The following is a 24,266-nucleotide window of genomic DNA, read 5'->3' as shown; positions in this document are numbered from 1 at the left end:
CTGGCTGGCTCCTCTGGGGAAAGGAGATCTGGGTATGGAGAGGCGATTCTCCCCCTCCCCCTTTACCTGGTTATCTTGGCAGAACCAGCAACCTTGACAGCACGGGGTGCTGGAAAGATACTAGGTTTTCGAATGAGATGGAGGGGGTTCAAGGCCAGACTCCCCTGTTTCTCACCTCCTGGCAAACTTGGGTGCTTTATATTTTATTTTATTTTTTTCAAAGCAAACAGACTTTCTTTTGGGTAATGAGAATTGCCATTAGGGAGACACAAATTGAGGTAGAAATCTGAATTCGGCCCTTCTTGGGTGCCTCATTTAACTGTTTCGAGGTTTCCTCTCTCATCAGCAAAATGTGAAAGTCAGTGCTAATGTGTTGCTGTATCTTTACTTTTTTAACCTAAATCTCATTTTAAAAATGAATCTTACATTTTGAATTAAGTAATTTGGACTCGGGCGCAAACCAGCCTTTATCTTGATCACAGCTTTTTAGAACCTGGACTCTGCTTTCCCTTCTCAGACAGATGAAGTCTGTTCGTGGCTGTTGTCCTGACTCAGTGCAGATGCTCCAGAGAATATGGAGAAGAGCGGGCGGGTGTGGACGTGGCCTTGACAGTGTGACGCTGTCTTTCCCACAGGTGCTGCGAGTGGCTGAGATGCTGTGGTGGAGGGGAGCCGAGGCCCCGCACAGTGTGGTTGGGGCATCCCGAGAAGAGGGACCAGAGGTACCCTCGAAATGTCATCAACAACCAGAAGTACAACTTCTTCACCTTTCTTCCTGGGGTACGTACAGCCGGGGCCATTTTTAGGAGACCCAGGTCCCCATGGCAGAATAGCCTGTGTGTTTTCTAGACTGCCTTAGCCACTGGCCGTTCATCTTCCAAAAACCCCACACCACCAAACCCATAAAAACCCAAAAACCCATCAGTCCCTAAATTCTACACCCCTCCTCCCCCCTCATCGTGAAATGAACATTCACCCTAGGAACGTCAGGAGATAGAAATATAGAGAAAATTTTTAAGAGGTAAGTTTCATTCCTGCCATCCAAGGAGAGTGTCTGTGGATATTTTTGCTAATGAATGTTTCTGTTTTGCTTGGTATTTTATGCACTGGAGTCACCGCATTTCCACATTAACTTAGACCAATCGCGGATGTGTACTCTACAAACCTTCCCCCGCGCCCCCCATACTTAAATTGCATACCTATTTATATCCAGCAGAGCCTCCAAACACACACCAGCTGACTTTAGAAGCAGCAGCAGCAATCAGTTCCAGTGCTGGAAGGAAAAAAAAAAATAATGACTCTTTGATTTACTGAGAGAGATTCCAGAAACACGAATGTGTAATGCTGTCGCTTAAGGTCAGTTGGAATGTTGTTTTAGGGTGACTCTGACTACACTGATTGCTACCTTCAACTCCCCCCGTATCTCAGTATCTTAAATCAGGAAAGAGTTTATTTCTCATTGATGGATATTCTGGTGTAGTCAGGACCACTGTCTTCCGAGTTGTAACTGCAGTCTCTGGACTACGAAGCCAACCACGTGTCCATGACTGAGCAGGAGTGAGGCGGCCAGAAAAGGGCTGTTAGTTACCTTCATCCCAGAGAGACGCATCATGTCTACCCAGAGCCCCAGACAAGTCCCGCAAGTGCCAGTCCCACGCCCGGGGTGCGTGGGCTCAGCCGGGCTCTGCCGGGACCCACCTCCACACGGAATGGGATTCTGCTATATTTACTGTATGGTGTTGAGATCATATTGTGGAGATGATGATTTACCTCGTTTTCTTTTCTTTCTTTCCTTTTTTTTTTTTAAAGATTTTATTTATTTATTTGACAGACAGAGATCACAAGTAGGCAGAGAGTGGAGGAAGCAGGCTCTCTGCTCAGCAGAGAGATGTGGGACTCGATCCCAGGACCCTGGGGTGATGACCTGAGCCGAAGGCAGAGGCTTTAACCCACTGAGCCACCCAGGCACCCCTTACCTCATTTTCTTGATCAGTCTTAGAGTAGAGGTATTTTCCAGTGAAACCTCCTCTTAATGTTTCGAGGGGCCCACATGGTTTTTAAGAAATAAGTCATAACAGATAAAGTTGAAGCCTTCCCCTGCAGCCCCCAGGGGTTTCTTCCTGAAATTTATCATTTCCGTGTGTATCATTATGTATATTTTTACTTTGATCAAGGATATTTTTATTGCCCGTGTGTATTTTCCTGAACAATCTGTAGGAGTGTTTCAGATTCCCGCAGAAGGTACCGTGGGCGTTCTTGGGTAGGAATGCTTTCCGCGGTGGCTCCCCCGCTGCGAGACCTCCCCCGACCCCACCGGACAAGGCTTGACGGTCTTCCCTCTCTCCTGTCTCCTCTTTCCAGGTGCTGTTTAACCAGTTCAAATACTTCTTCAACCTCTATTTCTTGCTTCTGGCCTGCTCTCAGTTTGTCCCGGAGATGAGACTTGGCGCCCTCTACACGTACTGGGTCCCCCTGGTAAGTAGGTCGGCCTGGTTTGTTCAGTGACCTCAGGGCTTTGGGAACAGACACTTCTTTGCCTCTGTCCCCCAGGCATCTGGAACAGGCCCTTTAAGAGAGGAGATCCCCTCCAGCTCCACGTGGACGCCCCCGTTCAGGCACCCCCAGGAGCAGAGTGTGGTGAAGCCCGTGTTCTTGATTCATTCCGTACGTCGGTTGCCCGGTCATCATTTCTTTAGCTACTGTGTATTGCGTACTTATTGTGCCTTCCATCCCCTTCTAGACTCTGGGCACGCGGTGGCAAGCAGGAAAGACGAAGTTTCTGTCTCTGTGGTTGGTGCTACTGAAACAGTTTTCTGAGATCGCATTTTCTGTTTATGTAGAGTCTGTTGGCGGGACGGTTTGAAAAGTAGCAGGTTCTGGGCTTTGTGTGTGAAGTCAGACGGAGCTGGCCAGCATGCCCCTCCCTTCCCTCCCTTCCCTCCTTTTGGCAAGTGGTTATTGAGCACCAGCTGTGTGCCAGGCACTGTGCTGGGTGCTGGGGACACTGCGCCGAATGAAACTGATAAAAACCCCTGCCCTCGTGGAGCTGGTTTTCAGAGGGGATAGACTGTAAACAGATGGATGAAATGATTTTTAATTGTAGGAAGTGCCACAGAGGTTACAGAATGAGGTCACAGGCTAGATGGGCAATCCCAGGCACATTTAATATTTGTTGAATGGATGAAGGTGGGGGAAGCAGGTGTGGGGGGACAGCCTTAGCTGGTGTGGCTTTGGAAAGCCTCTTGAGAAAGGGATGGGTAGAGGGGTAGGAGGGCAGGAGTATTCCAACTACAGGGACCAGCTGTGCAAAGGCCCCGTGGCAGGCATGTGCTCAGAGCACTGGAAAAACAGAAGGAAGCTCTGTGTTCTGGGCCGTGTGACTGGGCGGTGGAGAGGGTGGAACTGACAGCTCTTCTTCAAATAGCGGCTGTTTATTTCTCACTGAGTTAGGTGGGACTTGGGGGAGAACTCGGATTCTCTGTTCATGAATATTGTTTAAGCTTTAATTGGGAGAAGACTGTTAAAGTAGAAAAGATTTAAGCCTTCCTTCTAGAAATAAGAACAGACTTTTTTTTTCCTTCAGCGGCAGGTAGGAGTTGATGAAGATTTGGTGTCCGGGCACTTACCGTGTAGGGGGGCCACTTGCTAAGGAATCCGTGAGTGCGTGGGTGTCCACGCTGTGTCGCGTTGGCGGACAAGTCCGGCCAGCAGCTCCGGGCCTGAGAAAGGAGAGGGGAGTCCTTTTCCCCACGCGGACAGGAAAGGTGCTCTGGGGATGTGCGGACTGTTCTGTCCTGCTCTCATTTGTAGGTGAACCAGGACTCTGGCAGCGGGAGCCACCTTCTGTTTGCATCCTTCCCTCGCATGACAAGCATTCCCGTCTGTGCGCTGTGTCCTTACCCAGGGACTGGCCCGCTGCAGACTTAGGGGCTGGGCTGACACCATCCAGCAAGGGGGAGCAAGGGAGCTTCTGTCCCATCCAATACGGAATGTACTGCTCTGTTCCTGTAGGTGCGGACGTACGCCTGGAGTTGCCAGACCCCAGAGTCAGAAACTTTAGAGTTTTATATGAAATACCCCAATTTTATTTGTCTTTTTTTGTTTCACTGTTTACTACATAGCTATATAGACTCAAACCCCGAGTTGCTTATTTTTAAAAAGTTAGTCTCTAATGTGCATAAAATATAACTTGTCACATTGCCTTTCATGGTTCCCTTTCTGAAGTGCAGTTATTTGAAAGGTGATACTTTCACTTGGTGCATGAAACATAAAAACATTCCGGGTGAAAATCTCCCTCCTTTCTAGTCCAGGGGGGCTGGAGCAAGTGATGGGGACTGCGATGGCCTAGAGAGTCCCCCCACCCCCACCTAAATTAGGGGGCCTGGCCCCAGCCCCTGCCTCTGGCTCCTCGCTGAAGTGATGCCTAGAGTTTCCTGGAGAAATCTGACCTTCGGTGCACGCAGTCACTGTAGCCCCTGCCACCGCGGCCGTCTCCCGGTCTCCCCTCTGATGCACCTGATTCCCTCCACTGTGGCCGCAGGTGGAAACCAGGCAGGTGAGCAGCAGCTGCTGGTGGCCCTGAGCTTCCTGCTTCTGCATCTGTGCCTTGTTTTACAGCTGGCCTTTCCCGTGAAGGCCAGGACTGCGAGGGCAGTTTTTCCTCTTCCCAGGGGCTGCAGAGAAGGAGGTTTGGGGTCAAAGACAAAGTGGATGGCATCTATTTCTAGATGACTACACCAGGTTTCCCCTATTTTTTTTTTAATATTTCAGAAAATCCTTTTTTTTTTTTTAAAAGATTTTATTTATTTATTTGAGAGAGAGAGAGAGTGTACATAAGAGACAGCATGAGCAGGGGTTAGAGGGGGAAGCAGGCTTCCTGCTCAGCAGGAAGCCTGATGCGGGGCTTGATCCCAGGACCCTGGGACCATGACCTGAGCTGAAGGCAGACGCCTAACTGACTGAGCCATCCAGGCACCCCTCATTTATTTATTAGAGAGCATGAGAGTGCCCAGAAGCATGGGAGAGGGATTGAGGGAGAAGCAGACTCCCCAGTGATCAGGGAGCCCAAGGAGTCGACTCCATTCTAGGACTCTGGGATCATGACCTGAGAGATAGGCAGATGCTTAACCGACTGAACTACCCAGGTGCCCTCCCCTAGATTTTTCTGTGCGGAGTCTCCACCCACTTCGAAAGGCCTCTCCTTCATCTGTAAAATGGGGCTTTGGCTTGCTGGATGCATTAAATGAAGTACTACAAATAAGAAGCCTCCTTTGGCTCCCAATGGACAGAGAATTCTCAGGACATACTCCCCTTGGAATGTTAAACATCTGGCACCAGTGACATTGCTTATTGTCTGAATGAAGATTTAATTTAGTTTTTTTTTTTTTAAGATTTTTTGTTTGTTCATTAGAGAGTGAGAGAGCGCGAGAATGAGCAGGGTAGGGGGTTGGAGGGGAGGAGCACGCTCCCCGCTGAGCAGGGCACCCAGAGTGGGGTTTCGATCCCAGGACCCGGGGGACCTGAACTGAAGGCAGACGCTTAACCGACTGAGCCACCCAGCCGCCCCAAGATTTAGCTTTTTTTTTTTTAAAGATTTTATTTATTTATTTGACAGAGAGAGATCACAAGTAGGCAGAGAGGCAGGCAGAGAGAGAGGAAGGGAAGCAGGCCCCCTGCTGAGCAGAGAGCCCAACATGGGACTCGATCCCAGGACCCTGAGATCATGACCTGAGCCGAAGGCAACCCACTGAGCCACCCAGGCACCCCAAGATTTAGCTTTTGATATCATTTTCATGGTACCAATATCTTAGATGTGCAGATACTGTGTTCGCGATGCAGTGAGCGTTGAAATCTGTCAGCACCCGTGGAAACAGCACCTTGGTCAAAATAGAGAACGTTTTCATCACCCTGGTTCCCTAATGCCCCTTTCCAGTCACCCCCTCCTGAACCAGAGGCAACTGCTTTTCTGATTTCTAGCTCATAGATTTGTTTTGCTTTAGTAAATCTATTTTTGACGCACAACTTTACAAAGGGAGGCTTACCACCTTCAGAATGGCTTTGTCTGGGCTCTCATCAGAGGCTGTCACTGCCTCCGATTCCTTTACAAACTCAGACAACCCCAGGCCTCCCTGTTAAAGCTTCTCTCTGACTATCTGTGGCTGTGAGGGGCCTCTTTAGCTGCAGAGTTGGAATTTATTTCGGGACTACATTTGTATCTCTTTGTGAAGGCATTTTCTACTCTAAGGGATGGCCTGTCTTCTGGGATTGATAGGAACTGTGTGTTTGGGGGTAGGGCCGGGGGAGAGCAGATTCGATAATTCAGGAGGCAGCAGGGTTGGTCAGAGGCTCCGGTCTCTTTGGGAGCACACACGTTCCACCAGCCATCAATGGGGTTTAGCTGGGCCCACGCAGAGAGAAGTAGAAACTGGAAGATCTGAAAAAACAAACAGCAAGCACCTCGGTTCTGGCCCAGAGCAAGGAAACCGGCAGCTTGGGAGGGGGAGGAGTTGTGCGCCCTGGGTCTGTGCTCCCCCAGAACAGGTCTCCTCGCCCCCACCCCGGGTCTGGGGATGCTTTTATTCTGAAACATGCCAGTTTTGCTCTGGCCGCAGCCACTGCGTGATCTGATTGGAAACAGAGTAATCCTTTGATTGTAAAGATGCAGGAGGCTTCGGAGGAGTTCCACAAAGCCACACATCTCTGGCTAGATTTACAGAAGAGATTTAAAGTCCTTTGAATCGAAGTTAATATATTTCACAGAGTAAATGGTATGAAAATGAAATGCTCCAAGAATCACCGCTGCTAACCTTTAGCGTGGTGGTGCTTTCTGTATTTTTTTTTTTTTTAATGACTTTAAAAGGAGATGATAGGGCTGTTTTGTAAGAAAAATGAATGCATGTTCTTGCCTTTATTGACATGAGAGGAGAGATCTAGATGGAAATAGATTCTGGTTATGGCTGACTCCCACGCCAGTCCCTCCCAAATTTGATGAGTTGGGTTACCTCGCCCCGGGAAGGTCAGGCAGTCTCCAGTGTTCTTTTTATTTGTTGCTACTTGCGCAGTTAATACTTGGATGTGTTCTCTTTATAAGGATTTAACACCGTGCAGAGAAGACTGAAGTCCCCTTTGGCCCCTTCCTCCCTCTCGGTGCTTGCCTTGCAGAGGAGTCTAGCCAGTAGTTAAGGAAACTGGGAATTCCTGCCAGAGGATGGTGGCTGTCCCTGGTTGTGTCAATGCACGGCGTTTGTTACCTTGTATGTGGTGAAAAGGTGATTCGTCTCCTGGGTGGGTCAGGGCACGGGAAGGATCGTCTTCTCTTTAACCGTCTCCTGGTGCCCCATCTGACTGGCTGGTAGGTCTTCCAGGTTTCTCCGGGTGTAGAACAACATGACTGTTAGGAGCAAGGACTCTGAGCCAGATTTCCTGCCGGTCACTTAGAGCTTCCCATCCTTGGGCAAGATGACTCAGCCTTTCTGTGCTTCTGAGGCTCCTCTATCTCAGTGGCCGTGAGCGGAGGGTTGCTCTGGGGGTGTAGCCTCGTTGGAAGGGCACCCAGCACGTGGACTGTTAGCAGACGTCATCCCTCTGTCGCTGCCTGTGGACGGACCACCTTTTCCTCTTAGAAGCCCTGCGGTGGCGGTGAATAGGGCTGCTGGTCTGTCTGTGTGTGGGCGTGTTTCCCCAGGGCGTGTGTGCCGGAAGGAGGCCAAGAAGTGGGCTTGCGGGGGCGTGTGCTTTTGGGGTAATTAGCGGGCCCTGCCCCGCTGCCCTCCGGTGTGGCCTCTGGCCTTTCCCGTCCCCAGCACCAGGAGAGGAAGGTCGCCTGGAGCAGGGCTCACCCTCTCTGTGCTCTCTCCGCAGGGCTTCGTGCTGGCCGTCACCGTCATCCGAGAGGCCGTAGAGGAGACCCGATGCTATGTGCGGGACAGGGAAGTCAACTGCCAGGCCTACAGCCGGCTCACAGCAAGAGGTCAGCCTCCTGGCTCTGCCCGGGCCACCTCCTGCCGCCTGACCTTAGGCCTCAGGGTTGCAACTCTCATCATGGGCTGCTGAGAGTCAGGGAGCAGAGTTCAAGGCCCAGGGCCCGTGGGTGTGCAAACAGGACAGTGTGTGGGGGGCAGTCACTCAGTTGCTGGGACCAGGGAGACCAGGATGTGCCTGGGGCTGTCACCGTCTCTCCCAGAGCTAGGCCAGTGGGCTAACTTGTGCATCATCAGGCTGGAATGAAACTTTGGTCATTGGGCACCCTCTTCTGGCTAACCCTGTCCCTTTGCCTATCCCGGGGCTGACCCTGGAGAGAAGGAGGGAGCTCCTTTTGTTCAGGTGGAGGCTATAAGGTCTGTCCTATAAGCTGTAAAAGATACTCTTTCAACATTACAAAATGCATGCTACAATTTTGCAACATTAGTTTTTAAATAGGCACCGGATTTATATAAACACTGCATCTGTGAAGATTTCCTTGAAAGGCATCTTGTAAATCCTGAAAATTAAGGTGGGGAGTGTATACCGTCAGACCAAAAGAGAAGTGATTAGATGGCCTTTAATCCTTGAATCCCTTGGAAGATGTGTGCATTTTAAATTGGTGGAATTAAAAAAAACAAACACCCAAACACCCCATGAAAACCCACAAAGCAACCCAGCCAATGTTGACTTCTGTTTCAAGTACAAGTTCTACAGGAGATTACCTATAAGGCTGTATTCAGGAATGAGAGCATATTCCCTAAAGTTCCAGAAGATGGCTGATCCCACTCAGAGCTTAGTAATGTTTTGGGAGCAGCAAAAATCTGTGCCTTACCTTCAGGTTGTTCAAAATGCTGAAAAAGCGCAGGTAGATGTTTCAGGGAGGGCGTATCTGAGTCGAGTGTGAACTGCTTTCGCATGTTTTCATCTTCCCAAGAAAAAGCATCCACACGTGGTTTCAGGGTTTTGCACAGAATTTCCCTCCTAGGAACAATGTTGGAGGAATATGTTTTAGGCTCAAAAAAAAAATTAAAAAAAAAAATTTCTCAAGGGCATGAACGTCTTTCGTTTTAGTGCATTTAAATAGATTTTCACAGTTGGTGGTCTTAACATTTCGCAAGTCTGCTGGAGAAGTGAGGGATGTAGAGTTGGTATAAAAATGCTTTATTATCCCTAAACTACTGTATTTAGGACATTTTGCTACGTAAAGAAAGAAAGCCCAGCATAATCTTTGCAAAGGCAGGTGGCTTGGGCTTTCCACGTGGGTAATCAGAAGACCACTCTGCAGGGTGTTTTTTGTGGTTTGTGTATATTAAATCCTCCCTTAATAACATATTCTGACTATAACATTTAAAATGCTAGGCAACCGACAAAAGCCCCATTGGGGAGAGGGTGCGGTGGATCTCTTTAGAGGGATTCCATTCATTCATCTATCCAGGCTCCAAACCTTCTTTGGTTCTTTTCATATTGCAATTGCTTTTCCCGTGAATGATTTTTCTGCCCTCCCCTGCATGCCTCATTCTCAGCTCCCGCTTTATCTTCACTCGGTTCTTGGAAAGATCCGAAGGAGAATTGGCAGATGGCTCTAGCATTAAAAACTTGTCTTCCTTTGTTGGTCTCCTTTTGTGGCCCATGGTTTCCATTGTCATGCCAATGCGACAGTAGGGGAAACCGAGCGGAGTTCTGAATATTAACCCAGCCCCTGCTCGGCGCCCCCCCCCCCCGTTTGTTTTGAAAGCCCCCAAAAAAGCACTGAAGAAACTGTCAGCTCAGAAAGTGATGGAGGTGAGTTTAGTTATTTGATACACTTGAAGGGCAGGGGTGGGGGAGGGCCAGAGTAGGAAGCCCCAAATGGAAGATTTCAGAGAGAGGAAGAGAAAGAAGCCTTTTTTGACCTCACTGTTTAATTACTTACTATTTTCTTGAGTGAGGCTTTTCACATTTAGTAAGTTTAAATGCGAAATGAAACAAACATGTATACATGTATCCACCCAGTGGGGACTGGTTCCTTTTGTATCACATGCTGTCTTTGAATGTATTTTTCAACACAGTTTTTAGAGTTCAGAAACCTTTAGAAACTAGAATATGGAGTTCTTCATCACTAGATACCAGGCCATGATGTTTACCTGCATTCTGCATCATTTCCAGGACTTGTGCTGATCAAATTTTAAAAATTGGGGGGTGGGGTGGGTAGTAATTTCTAACTAGGAAAAAAGTTACAAAAATCCTGTGGTGAACGCCAAATGTTAACATTTTTCCATGTTTGCTGTTTTAATAGTCCTTCTCTCCCTGGAGAACTAAGTTGCAGGCATCATCCCCTTTACTCCTAAATACTTCCACGCCTAATTCCTCGTAGGGCGTTTCTCTCACATAACACGCTGCAATGATCAAAATCAGGGAATTCAACATTGGTACATTACTATGAATCCAATCTACAGTCCTTACTCAAAATTTGCCATTTGTTCCTGAAAACATGTCCTGTGTTTTTTTGTTTGTTTGTTTGTTTGTTTTTTCCATCCCCGAGCTGCCAGCGTCTAAAATACTCTGTTTTTAACAGCGTTATTTTTCCTGGTACAGAAATCAGGATGGGTTTTCCCCGTGGCATTTAATTGTCCTTGTTCCTTAATTTTCTCTGGCCTGGCATCGCTCCTTGGTTTTCTTTGTCAAAATGTTGACATTTCTTGGTTTTCTTTGTCAAAATGTTGACATTTTGAAAAGAACTGGCCAGTTTCAGGAAAGTTGCTTTGTGGCTTGTCCCTCAACTTGTGTTTGTCTGATGTGTCAAAATTAGATTCATGACATGCCTTTTTAGCAAGGGTTAATACAGTTTTAGGAAGGCCAATGGCACAAGTCTTGTTGGGACTTTGCCAGAGTTTTAGAGGCATTATGGTAATCAAGTTGAAAAAAAAATCCCAAACTTCAAGAAAAAAGTGGATTTTAAACAACTAAAAATCCTGACAGTAAGGTATTCATCACTGTGAGGAAAAATGGATGATAGTTTTTTTGTTTTTTGTTTTGATTAATAGCTACTTCCATTTAGATCATCTTATTTCTTTCAAATAATTTGTTACCTAAAATAACACACCAGTTAGATCAATTTTTAATGTCATTGTCATGGTTTAATAGGAGATATTTGAAGTATTTTATTTTGTTATTAAATTTTTAAAAAATGATTTTATTTATTTGACAGAGCACAAGTAGGCAGAGTGGCAGGCAGAGGGAGAGGGAGAGGCGTCCCATGTTTGAAATATTTTAATACGTCATGTCAAAACCACTTTTTCTTTGCTTTCTTGAGAATTTTTTTGACTATCAATCACACGTCCGAAGTTTACAGTAGGCTTCCGTATTACAGAGATAAATCCAAGGGGCTGGGGATTCTGGGTGAAGTGTCCAGACATTTAAATACATAGTCGAAAAATGCAACTAATAATTATATGTCCGGGGTAGGAGTGGGGTGGCTGTCATAAAGACTGTCCCTTTCTTGATCACTGCATTCCTGGTTCTGAGCACAGTGCCTGGCAGTTGAAGAAAACGTTCTGAGCCTGAGCCTGTGCCCTGCCTGGACCCAAGTGTCCTGCTTCCCCCTGCACCCAGCTCCGTGGGCAGGTCCTTAACCTTTCAGTAAATTGGGGTAGTAATAGTGCCTACCTTAGAGGTGCTCTAAATATAACTCTCGGATGAGAAGAACATAACACTGTGCCTGGGATTTGGTGTGGGCTCAAGAAGGCCAGTGGTGATGGTGCTGTGACAGTGGTCCGTGAAACATTGGTGGGGGTGGATTAATAAATGGGGGTATGAGCCAGGGGTCGTGGGAGGTTATGGGAGCGAGTCCGAGAGGAGCTGCTCAGTCTTCTCAGAAGAATTGACCTTCATCTTAAGTCTTACAGGATGGAAAAGAGCAGGATGGGTTGCATATTTGTGGTGCATGGTGCAAAATGAACATGGGGGGCCCTTGTTCAAAAATTAAGAATTTCAAGATGGCAGCAGGCACGCATGGAGCCCAATCTAGGACCCTTCTGAGCTTGGCGCCCCGTGCTAGGACCCAGAGCACACAGGCACGAAGTGGCCCTGGGGAGGAGTCTCCCAAAGGCCCCGGGTGTGATGGCTGGGAGTGTGGGGTATGTGCCCCAGGTTCGGGCTCCGTCTTGTTCTTCCCACTCAGGCCGCGTTTCCTGAGTCTCCCTCCTGGGAGGACAGAGGAGAAGACCGTGCAGGCCAACGAGGGCTGACACTGTGGCAAAGTCCGTTCTGTGCTCTGGGAATCTGTGTACAAGGTGTGCTAGGGCGGAGATGGCATTGGACGTGTTTGAGAAATTCTGCCGAAATTGGAAAACCCTAGAAAAAGATGAGCGATTACCCACCGTAAGCCAGCAGGTACTGGGCAAGGTCTGGCGTGTAATTTCTTAAACAGCCGTGTGGAGATGCCTTTTACAGATTGAACGGAGAGGCTCAGGGAAGGGGCTGTGTTTCAGACGGTATTGCTAGGTGGGGGACAGGGGTGTGACTCGAACCTCGGCCTGTCTGAATGCACATCTTTAGCTTGTAGGTCTGGACACCTACCATGTGCCGGGAGCTGGGCTCAGCACTTTCACACAGAATATCTTACCTATAGTGCTGATATTCAGCCTTAAGATGTGTGCTACAGGAGGGCTGGTAGGTTTAGATCATTTTAAAGCATGTTTCTGAGTCCAAAGGAATTTATTAATCCGGCATCTTCATTCTGTTTTTCTTTTTAAAATTTTTAATTAATTTATTTGACAGAGAGGGAGAGAGAGCACAAACAGGCAGAGTAGCAGGCAGAGGGAGAGGCAGAAGCAGGCTCCCCGCTGAGCAAGGAGCCCAATGTGGGGATCGATCCTAGGACCCTGGGATCATGACCTGAGCTGGAGGCAGTTGGTTGACAACTGAGCCAGCCAGGCGCCCCATAAAAATAATTTACTCAGCGATTTTAGAGAGAGACAGAGGGAAAGAGTGAGTGGGGAGAAGGGGAGAAAATCTCCAAGCCAACTCTTCGCTGAGCCTGGGGCCCAACCGGGGGTTGGTTTCAGGACCCATGAGATCATGACTGGGGCTCCATCACGAGCTGGGGGCTTAACCGACTGAGCCAGTCGGGTGCCCCAAGCATCCTTATTCTGAGGTGGACAAGCTGCTCGTTCGACAAAGTTGTCGACAACCCTATGGGGATCATGCTTTCAGACAAAGAAGGCTCCCCTCTCCTCCTTGAAATCCTCAGTTGTAATGATTGGCTTGGAGGGAGGCTCCTAGGTCCTTAGGAGTTTTCTAGACCTGACTGCTCCAATGGTGTTCAGAGGCCCTGGAGATACCAAAGCCAAAGAAGAGAGTGTCTTGAAGGGTCAGCAGACCCCGTGAGACGTCATTTTGTTGCTGCAGAGACTGGGGTTGGGTAGGGAAAGAGTAATCAGTAAATGGATTGTTTCTCGTTCTGTATGTCTGGCCCAAACCAAAAGTTTCATTCCGGGGGTAGAGGGATGTGCCTTGATTGTCACAGGTGATGAGGGCAGCTGGATTTGCATGTTCCCAGGAGGAATTACGTGGGTCTTCCTTCCTACCAGGAATGTTTTCAGACTAACCTCTGATCAAGGGCTAAGTGAAGCACGCGGGTAATCAGCTTTGAAAGAAAGTGCGAACAGAGGTACCATGAACACAATTGCTGATACTTCTTCCCTGCTGTGGACATCTGGGCACCCCTGGGAGCCATAAGTCATAGGCCCAAGGTCTGTGTGAGATGGAGAGAATCCTCCTGTCTTCAGTTTTTGAGTACTGCGTGGTGGTAAAAACCAGCTGATATGTTTAATCTTCCCCAGTTCTTTCCAGATAGTTCTACATCCTTCCAGGTCCTCTGTTCACTCTTTCCGAGGTACAGAATCATCTCAGGATCTCACCTCCACTTAAGATATATATATATATATATGTATATATATATATATATATATATATAATTTTTTTTTCCCAAAAAAAACCCCTGAAAACAATATCACATGCACATTGCACTGTTATCTCTCAGTTCAATCTGTAAAAGATTTTTTTTTTCCCAATTCAGTTCAAAATCTATTTTGGACCATGATTTAGGATTGAGGTTTCCTACTGAATGTTGAGGGCAAAGGATATTGACAGTTTTATTCCATTGGAGTTTATCAGGAGAAGAGAAGATAACATAAAAGATGCGTTCACTAATGGGGCATTGTTTAGCTCATGGGTAATTAATTGAAATTCTGTATTCTTTTTTTTTTCTTTTACTTGAGAGAGAGAGTGAGACAGAGAGCATGAGAGGGGAGAGGGGCAGAGGGAGGAGCAGACTCCCCACTAAGCAGGGAGCCCCATGCGGGACTTGATCCCAGGACTCCAGGATCATGACCTGAGCCAAAGGCAGTCGCTTAACCAGCTGAGCCACCCAGGTGCCTGAAATTCTGTATTCTTAAACACAAGTACCATTTGTGTTTTCAAAGTATAAACTCTGTAGAGACATGATACGTTTTATACTTTAAATTTTTTTCATTTCATTTTTAAAGTTTCAGATATTTATTAATCAGTGCAACCCCCAACACAATTCACTGTGATTTTGGCCTTTAGAGGGGAACTATTTCCTGGATAAGTGGAAAACTGTGCAGATGCTTTCTGGAAGACTTTCACCTTTCTAGTGAAACATTTTATTTAGAAGTGTAGGCCATTGGGGGCACCTGGGTGGCTCAGTTGGTTAAGCAACTGCTTTTGGCTCAGGTCTTGATCCCAGAGTCCTGAGATCGAGCCCCACATTGGGCTCCTTGATCAGCGCGGAGCTTGTTTCTCCCTCTCCCTCTCCCTGCTACTCTGCCTGCTTGTGCTCTCTCTCTGTCAAATAAATACAATTTATTGGAAAAAAAAAAAAGACATCTAGACTGTCTTCAGTTTTGTTATCAGAATGTCGAATGTGTGACGTTCATGGAGTAGAACTTGTATTGATCACTGGGACCCGTTTTGTTCTGGGCTTCCGGGTTATTCTTCTCATCCCAGCTGACATCCTGATTGAACAGTGCCAGGTGCAGGGCATACAGCATTGCTCCAAAACCTCCCGCTCCAGTAAATGGGAAGAGGGGGAGAGGATTGAGCTCTTAAGCTTCTCGGCCTGATCCAGGAGCTGGCGTGACATGGTTGTGGCCAAGACCTCTGGTCCAGAAGAAGAAAAGATCAAATCTGCAAGGCACCCAGCACTAAGATGTCCCTAAACTGGCGGGACATCTCTGTTTTATACTTCCTAGAGAAGAGAATTACAGTGATGGTCTTTTTAATATTAACGACAGCAAACATACTGCCAAAGTCCTTTACGGAGGAGTTCAAAGGCAGTTGAGGAAGCAGAGTCTTCCCCTGCCGAGCGTCCCTCGTTACGATTCAGCGCATTAGTTTTACAAGTCTTGTTTAAAACAGATCTTGCCAGACAGACACTTTCCCATACATTCTCCGACAGATGCCAGGTTATTTCAGACTCATTCATTTCCTTGTTTTTTCAAAGTACTCCGTTTTACTTTATTACACATCATTGGTGAACTGATCTATTGTTTAATTAAAAAAGACCTCCCCTCCCTCCCCCCCAATAAAAACCCCTGAAAACAATCTCACATGCACATTGTACTGTTATCTCTCCCAAATTGTATCTGTCTCCACCCCTGCCCCCTCCCACCACTGGGGTGTGGGTCTGTTTCTTCACTGGGCACCCGAAGGAGGGAGAACCGTTTATATATTTATTTTAAAAGCCTCTGTTGGGTATAAACTTGCTATCCTTAAACCTCAGCTTTCTTTTTTAAGTTCCCACTATTTTAAACAAAAGCCCCAGGATGCGGCCATGGAATTTACAATACTACTTCTCAGTCCTTTGCCTGTTTTTAAGTAAGTCTTTTCTTAGGCTCTGGGGAGTGTAAGACAGCTCTCCTGGAATATGAAAATTTCAACGCGAAACCTCTGAACTCTGCCAGGTCTGCAGAGGCGTTTTAACGTCCACCCCAGGAAATGTACACATGCTGTAGAATTTACAACTCATCACTGTCACAGACTGTGAGCTCAAGAGTAATACATTAACCAGCCTTGGTGCGTAGAGTTTGCTGCCCAGGATCTAGAAAAGTAATCAGTGTCCTGCATGCACAATGGAAAAGAGAAGTAGGGCTGGAGGTGTTTGGGGTCAAAACAGAGGCCCACACATAGGGGTGCCCCGGAATTTAAAAAAAAAAAAAATTTCTTTCTTGCAGGCTGTTCCGTAGTTTGACTGAATTGTCATTTGCTTGTTTCGACTCCGGGGAAACATCTGGTTTCTCCCTGCAATGGAGACAAACTGCTCTTATTCTGAGGCTGTCATCCATGAAAAGCATGGTTTGTGCTCAATAGCTTTGCTTATGAAAGGCTTGGGGTCCCTCTCTGCAGAAATAAACAGCTCTTGTAATTGGAATTTTGTTCCCTGTTATAAACTCTGGCTCAGGGGTGACTCCGGGAGAGTGTCGAAAGCTGAAAGGGATAAATTTGTTTTATAGAAGGCATTTGATGATTGAGGATGTGGCCAGCAGACAGTTTCCCACTTAACCTTTGTAAAAATGTCTTAGCCAAACTTCTGTAAAGTTCCTGCAACTTGATCTAGAAATCCCAGAGGCTGGAGGTTGGAGGCTGGGTGTTAGAGGAACCCGGAGAGCAGGGCGGGCTGGGGAGGGGGAAGGGCTGTGGCCTTCTGTTCTCAGAAGGTGGCCAAGTTATCCTGTGCCCTGTGTACTGAAGATCTTACTGGGTGCTTTTGCCTCTGTTCAGGGGCAGCTACGTAATTTGGGGGGACCCCGTGCAAAATGACCTTGTTGAAAAGTTACTAAGAATTTTAAGATGATGACAGGTCATTCACCCTGGGGGGGGGCGCTTGTGTGGACACACGGGTTGCACCCCTGGGGGTCCGGCTCTCCTTCCGCTGTAGGAACCTCAAGGAAAGTGAGAGGGAAAAGGGAAGAAGCCGTGGTCGGGTGTGTGCTGGCTTCTCTCAGTGGGACGCCTGGAGAGTATTTTGTCGGAGCCCTGGCAGTAGGGAGCCGTCCTCCTGTCTCTGAATACTATTACTTTGTTAGGGGGATGGGAGGTCTGCCAGAGTGCGTCTGCACCTTGCTCTAGCTTTTGTTTTGTTTTGTTTTGTTTTGGCAAGAACATTTGTAGAAAACTCAGAATAGCCGTTGATGTAAGGTTAGAAAGCATGTACTCAGAGCCCTTCCCACAGTTTGAAGTGCTTTTCATTCTGCGGGTTAATCCCAGCGCCGGGAATGCCTGGCCCGTCAGTCTCATTTTGTCCCCCTTTTCTTCTGCTTCCCGCCGTCACCCTGGCCCATGGCAGCCGTGAGGGCCATGTGAAGGCCTTTGTTCAGTTGTCCACAGCCAGCTGTGGTACCTGGCTGGTGGAAAAGCCCAGTCAACGTTGGAACAGGAACCCTGGTATCTGTTTTCCATTCTCTTTTCTTCCTGCCACGTTTTCATTCTTCTGGTTTTGTGCCTGTCCTCATTCAGAACACACACACACACACACACACACACACCCTGCAGATAGCCCTGCACGGCGTGTTGTTGATTGCCAACAAATGGCAATGTGGAAAGGGAAATCCAAATTAATGGTCAGGACCGTGGGGTCAGCTCGACAGAGCAGAGTCTGAAGATATCCCTTTGTGCAAGCTGCAGAGACACCCCCCGCCCCGCCCCTGCCAATGCACACACACATGCTAGTGAGGAACCATGGCTAAGAAATGCAAGTGGCCTCTTGGTTGTGTGGCTCCTGCTGCCCTCTTCCCGAGAGGGAGCCTGCTGGCCGGCTGACAGATACAGTAGATGACCTTGTCTGGGGGATCGGCCTGCTGGCCTCGGTCAGAATCCGCTCGGCAAGCGCGCGGATTAAAAGGGGTTTTTGTTGAGGTAGAGCAGATGGACAGGGAGAGGCAAGAGTTGACATTAACTGATCGTAAATCAGGGCTCCGTGGTAGAAGGCAGGGATCTGGGTCTGGTCACTTAGAAGTTTGAGCTAATTTAATTTCTTCTTCTTCTTTCTTATTAGAAGAACACCTCATGCTTACTAAAAAAAAAAAATAAAAAAAAAATCCCTGGGAAGAATTTAGAAAGTATGTGTGCCAGAGAAAGGGATAGACTCCCTTTGTCCCCAGGAAGAATCACCCGTCAAGGCCTCCGGTTGAATCCTCCGGATTTTGTCTGTCCTGCCGACATCCCCACGCATACATATGCAGTTATGATTAAGACTGAAAATACGAATTTGTCTTTGAGTTAAATACCAGAGAAGACTGGGAGCCAGGTCTTGAAGGTTGGAACACAAGCCCCAACGATCGTTTGGGTCAGGCCACCAGCCTCAATGTGAGTAATAAAACCAAAGACTATGTAAATTTATGTCTGGGAAAGCCGAGGCGAGCTCCGGTGAAGGAGAAGTTCGTCGGCACAGAGGGCCATGCTGAATTTACTGTCTTCCTTCCTTCCAGCATCGCCCAGACACACTCCCAGGGAAGACTAGCTCCTCCGTGCTGTGTATGCTTTTCCTGTTGCCCCCTAGTGGCGCTGGGAGAAAGGGTCGGGCAGGGAAACCTTCCATTTTTCTTTAATTTAAAGATTGTATTTATTTATTTGACAGACAGAGATCACAAACAGGCAGAGAAGCAGGCAGAGAGAGAGAGGAGGAAGCAGGCTCCCTGCCGAGCAGAGAGACTGATGCGGGGCTCGATCCCAGGACCCTGAGATCATGACCTGAGCTGAAGGCAGAGGCTCTAACCCACGGAGCCACCCAGGCGCCCCCTCCGCATTTCTCTTCTTTTCTTTCCTTTCTCCCTCCATTCCTCCTCCCCGCCCTTTCTCTCTTCCTCCCTCCCTTTCTTTCTGATTTTATTTTATTTATTTGAGAGGCAGTGATAGATAGAGCCTGAATGGTGGGAAAGGGGTTGGGGCAAACAGAGGGAGAGGGAGAAGCACACTCCCTGTGGAGCAGGGAGCCCAACGCTGGGTCCCAGGACCCCAGGATCACGACCGGAGCTGAAGGCAGATGCTTAACCGGTTGAGCCCCCCAGGCATCTCTCTCTCGTCCCGTATCTAATGCTCTCATTCTGGCTCGGTGGATGTCCCCCATTCTGTCTGCGCATATTTTGACATAAGGAACCCTTGAGGCTCTGGGGCTCTCATCGAATTTAGTCCTGTGTTCAGTGAAAGTGAGGCACACGGAACATTCACAGTGTGAGATGTCGAACTGGGAGAATCCAGAAGGCCTCAGAGCAGCCGAGGGTTGGTTCAGTTCCCAGCTTGCTGGGTAGTCTGTCTAGAAGTCATTCTTCATGTTTGGGAAGAAGTTCCTAGTGGTAGTTCCACGGACTGTTACCAGCACAAAATTTAATTAAGTACAAGAATTAATTAAGATGAAACTCTGTGGAACCTATTGGGAAGAACTGGGTCAGTAGAGATCATTGGAATGCTATGGAAAATCTCAACAGCAGTAAATTATTAAAAAGACATATCGAATTATGTGAAAAGCATAGGATACTGTGAAAAACTGCAAAAGCCTGGAGTTGTACACTCAGATTATTTCATTAGTGTCTTTAAGTTCTTAAGCTCAAGTTAGAAATCCTATGCTTAGTGAATGTTGGGGTTTTGGGGCACGAGTGACCACAGGGAGGGAATAGCAGGTTCGCGATTCTCTCTCCACTTTTGCCCTCGCGGCTGGATGAAAGGGCACTTCATTGAGAAGGATTGAGAGTCATTATTACTTCCTTTCTTTCTCGGCCGAAAGTTTGTAAGTTAAATGGGCTTTTTACGAAAAGCCAGCAATGGAACGATTTCTTGGTGTTGCCCCTTCTGCAAGAATGTGACCATCGCCAGAATCACGGCCCCCTCCCCTCTGGGCTTGTCCACAGGAGCACCAGGCCCCGACCTGCCCTTCCACCTTCCTCTCTTGCTGTTCCCTGCCTTCCATCCAGTGCTTCTGGCCTTGCCGAGGGAGGTGCAACCTGGGGCCACACGCAGGCTTGGACGACTCACATACACCACTTTCTCCCATCTCATGAGTTTTCATGGGTTACTGGTCACCAGTGTTCTTCACCCACCTCGGGTCTCACCTTCCCTGCCAAGCCCACCCCGTTCGCTCCTGTTTACCCGTTGCCTCCTTCCTTCCACTGGAAGGTGAGTTCTGTGTATCCCCACCTCTGGATCAGCGGGCGTACAGCAGGCATTCAGTAGATGGTGCTGGAACGTTGAAAGTATGACCAAGAGCCTTCTGTTTGCTGGGCAGTGTTCGGGTCCTCTTCCAAAGGGGGAGATTTTTCCCCCTTTCTGCTCCCTCGTCCCCCTGACTCCTCTACATCATTTCTCTCATGATTTCGCACTGACCGCATCTGTCTGGCTCTCTTTCTTACTAGCTCATGGGTTTGCAACTACAGCCCTGGAGCCAAATTCAGCCCTGGTGCCCCCCCCCCTTTTTTGGGGGGGGGATGGTCTGGTTGCTAAGAATAGTTTTGACCTTTTGGTGGCGGGACCGATTGTTGGCAGAGTTGGGAACCTCACCTCTTGGCCTACAAAACCTAAACTGTTCACTGCCTTGGCCCCCGCCAGCATGTTTGTGGACTCCAGAAGGAACCTGACCCTTTTCTTTCTTGGATAAGGGTACTGCCTTGCATCTTTGAATTCCCACAACATAGCACTCAGTAAATGTTCTTTTTTGGCCTTGAACTGTACTCACTTTTTTTTTTTTTTTTTTTTTAAATATTCTCCCTCTGCAGTCAGATGGGGTTGTGAATCCTGGCTCTGATCCTTTCTAACGGTGAGGCTGGTGGGGTGGGGATGGTGCAGGTCTGAGCCCAATTTCCTTGTCTGAAAACTCCCGAGGTGATAATAGCCATTTCTTTTTTTTTTTTTTTTAATTTTATTTATTTATTTGACAGAGAGATCACAAGTAGGCAGAGAGGCAGGCAGAGAGAGAGAGAGAGGAGGAAGCAGGCTCCCCGCTGAGCAGAGAGCCCGATGCGGGACTCGATCCCAGGACCCTGAGATCATGACCCGAGCTGAAGGCTTAACCCACTGAGCCACCCAGGTGCCCCGATAATAGCCATTTCTTCAGGCCATTGTGAGGACTAAAGGCAGCCGTCACCATGTCCGTGCCTCTACGGTGCTGAGTTCACGTTTGTGTTTAATGTTAGCTGTTACTGTTTATCCGTGTAAACATCGAGCTCAAGTGGTGTAGTCTGATCAGAGTCCCATAAAATATGTACCAATCGCAAATTTTTTCTAAAGATTGATTTATTTGAGAGAGAGAGAGAGAGCGGAAGTGAGCAGAAGCAGACTCCCCACACTGAGCCAGGAGCCCAGCTAGGGACTCAGTCCTAGCTGGGATCATGACCCAAGCTGAAGGCAGACGCTTAGCCGATGGGGCCACCCACCCACCCAGCAACCACAAATTAAAAAAAAAAATCAGTCATGTTAGGATGACTTCTTTCTTTTCAGGGATGTCGAAAATTAAAAGCTGATTTTCCAGAGGGCATCTGGGTGACTCTGTCTGTTGAGTAATCATGATCTTGTGAGTTCTGCGCAGGTCATGATCTCGGGATTATGAGATCAAGCCCCACGTTGGGCTCTGTGCTCAGCGGGGAGTCTGCTTGAGGTTCTCTCCCTCTACCTCTCCCCCTACTTGTGCCTTTTCTCTCTCTCTCTCAAATAAATAAAATCCTGAAAAAGAAAAAAAAAAGAGTTACCCTGTCCATGGATCTGGTCCTTAATTTTCTTCCTCTTTTCTGTGTTCTTTTTTGTCTTCTTTTGAGGTTGAATGAATCTCATGGTACCAATTTAGAAAAGCAGCTGAAGTGCCGTTAAGACAGAAGGCACCTGCTGTGAGGGGGTGAGTTAGTGCAGGGCTCTGAGAGGTGGCGATTTGTTCCAGAGCAGTTTCTGCAGCAGGTGTCTCTAACTGGAGAGGCAGGTGATGCCCATGAGGTTAGCAGGGCCCAGTAGGGAATTACTTCTGGGTGTACTGTATTGGCTTTGCAGGCTCGTGGGCACTCTACAAAGGCATGAGGAATTGAAATGCATTCACACATGATGTATCTTGGACCTCTTTCTTCGCAGGGACAGTGAAGGTGAAAAGCTCCAACATCCAGGTTGGAGATCTTATCATCGTGGAAAAGGTGGGTGGCATCCCACGGTTTGTGACCGGTTGCTGTGTGAGTGTGTTAAGGGGGAAGTCATGGCCACCACGTCATAGATCCTGACTCCGGTAGACTGAGTGTAGGCTTTTTGGGATTCTCTCCTAAAGCTTTGCCTGGGGAGGAAAATTTCTTCACCATGAGACACCCACATAGAATAATTTTTCAAGGTTTATGTATGCTGGTTAGCCAAAACTTCTGCTTATACACCCAAGTTTTGATTCCTATTGGTGGTTTTTTTTTTTTAATATTACCATGAAATCTTTCCTCGAAATGCTTTCACATAAAAATATTTGTCATTTACTATTTTGAGTGATTTTAGCTTGCATTTTTTTTTTTTTTTACTTAAACATCATGTTCTTCTGTAGTTTTTTGGGGAGCACGGATCACGTGTAATACTAGAATAGTAAAAAGGGCCCAAAATGCCTGTTTAAAAATAGCACCATTCATACATTTTTGACTTCAGCAAACACTCCGGTCTCTTTTTGGAAGGTCGTGGTTTTGGGGGTGGCCCTGGAGAGGCTTGGAATAATATTTGATTAGAAAAGGATTGTATCCTAGCTTGTTTCTGTAGGAAGTGAACTATGCTCCTTTAAAGGGATTAAATCCAAGAACTCAAAGTTGATTTGAGGTGAGGGACGCTCCGCTGTGTAGTAGCTCAGGAGACCCCACGGACCCTCTATGTTATTACATACTTCTCTGTAATTAAACCAGGGCTGCCGTTGGCTTACGCCCATGTTTTCTTGAGAATGGCTTTTGTCGCTTCTCACTATTCGACCTCCTTATTAAAATTCCACTCAAAGCCAAACATCAAGCCAGAGATTTGGCAGGAGCAGAAAGCGTGAGCGAGTGTGCGTGTGTCTTTGGTTTCGGCAGACCGCCTGCCTGTAAGAGAGCCGGCGAGGGTGGCTGGCTTTTGGCCCGGGCCCTTCTGGCTGGAATTTCGGGAGGTGATGGTTGGATTCTCCAGAAAACTAGAAGCTCTCTTTCTGAGAGAAGACTTCAAAAGGGGATTCGTAAAGTAACAGCAGCGTGCAAGATTTTTCAGATTCAAAACAAAATAAATCCCCAAATCTGTGGGTGACAAAGGCAGAGGCGTAAATGAGGCTGTGGGTTTCGGCTGCTCCCCCCTCCCTGCCGAGGGGGCTGCCGTGGGGGGGCGGGTGGACGGAAACCCCACACATGGCTCTTCACGGTAACAGTCTTCCTTTTCATTACACAGAACCAGCGGGTCCCTGCTGACATGATCTTCCTGAGGACATCAGAAAAAAACGGTAAACATCTGGGATCAATTTTGAAAATAACCATTAACCTTTCAGTGGTAATTTGGCAAAATAATCATTTGAAAATGGAACAGAAGTAGATGATCATTTTGGAGCCATGAAGGCAAATCAGAAACATCTCTTTTAATAGAGCGGTCTTTAAACAAAACAAAACAGAGCGTCTTCGGTCCTCGCGGGTCAATAGATTTTGATCGTCACCAAGATGCAGTTAGCTGGACCCAGGCCGAGTGCCAGCTGGTGGGTCTCCACTGACGGCGGCTGTGATTTTCCTTTCTGGGCTGCTGTTGGGCTCAGCTGTAGGACTTGGCGCGATCAGGAAGCATGTTTCACAGATAGAAGCACCCAGAAATCCCCTCTTTTCTGAGAAAATGCCAGGAGATACGTGTGACCCTAGAGAAGCTAGGGAGAGAGGTAGGTGGCCTTTCTGGCTCTTCGCTCAGGAGCCGTGAGGCCACGCCCACCATCACCCCGGAATGTATTTATTACCACAGCCCACCGGGACCTGAGCGAGCTGCTCTAGGCTCCTACCCGACGCTGCTCCCTCCCAGTTTTTCCCGGGGTGGCTGACACCACCGCACCCCAACCCCATCTGTTGATGCTCATCTCCTTCGTTTCTTTTTTTTTCTGTTATTTAAGCTGTTTTGAGGAAACAAAGCTGTTTTTCACCTGAGTACAGGCACAATCAGATCTTTGAGCCTCTGAAAAAAATAACATTTCTATTCCTTCAGGGTTGCTGTAACGTATTTTATTATGAATCAAATGAAAGTGCAGGTGAAATTTTATATGAACAATAATTTATCCAGAGATGGAGTGGAAGGCCCTTGATTAAAAATCTTCTTTC

The 24,266-nt window shown here is 47.6% G+C and overlaps 1 protein-coding gene across 6 annotated transcripts in view; it reads left to right on the top strand.

Annotated features, from left to right (window-relative positions):
- ATP9A (ATPase phospholipid transporting 9A (putative)) overlaps positions 1 to 24,266 on the top strand; it is a 134,977-nt gene that overhangs the window by 35,140 nt on the left and 75,571 nt on the right. For all 6 annotated transcript variants that reach the window (XM_059407246.1, XM_059407240.1, XM_059407244.1 and 3 more), the window contains 5 exons: positions 636 to 780; positions 2,362 to 2,475; positions 7,861 to 7,969; positions 22,066 to 22,124; positions 23,365 to 23,416. In XM_059407246.1, coding sequence (XP_059263229.1) covers positions 2,437 to 2,475; positions 7,861 to 7,969; positions 22,066 to 22,124; positions 23,365 to 23,416 — 259 coding nt within the window. In that variant the 5' untranslated portion in view covers positions 636 to 780; positions 2,362 to 2,436. The remainder of the gene's footprint in view (positions 1 to 635; positions 781 to 2,361; positions 2,476 to 7,860; positions 7,970 to 22,065; positions 22,125 to 23,364; positions 23,417 to 24,266) is intronic.

Source organism: Mustela nigripes, chromosome 7 (genome assembly GCF_022355385.1).
Source record: "Mustela nigripes isolate SB6536 chromosome 7, MUSNIG.SB6536, whole genome shotgun sequence".
Taxonomy (NCBI): Eukaryota; Metazoa; Chordata; class Mammalia; order Carnivora; family Mustelidae; genus Mustela; species Mustela nigripes.
This window is presented reverse-complemented; position numbering and strand designations above follow the sequence as displayed.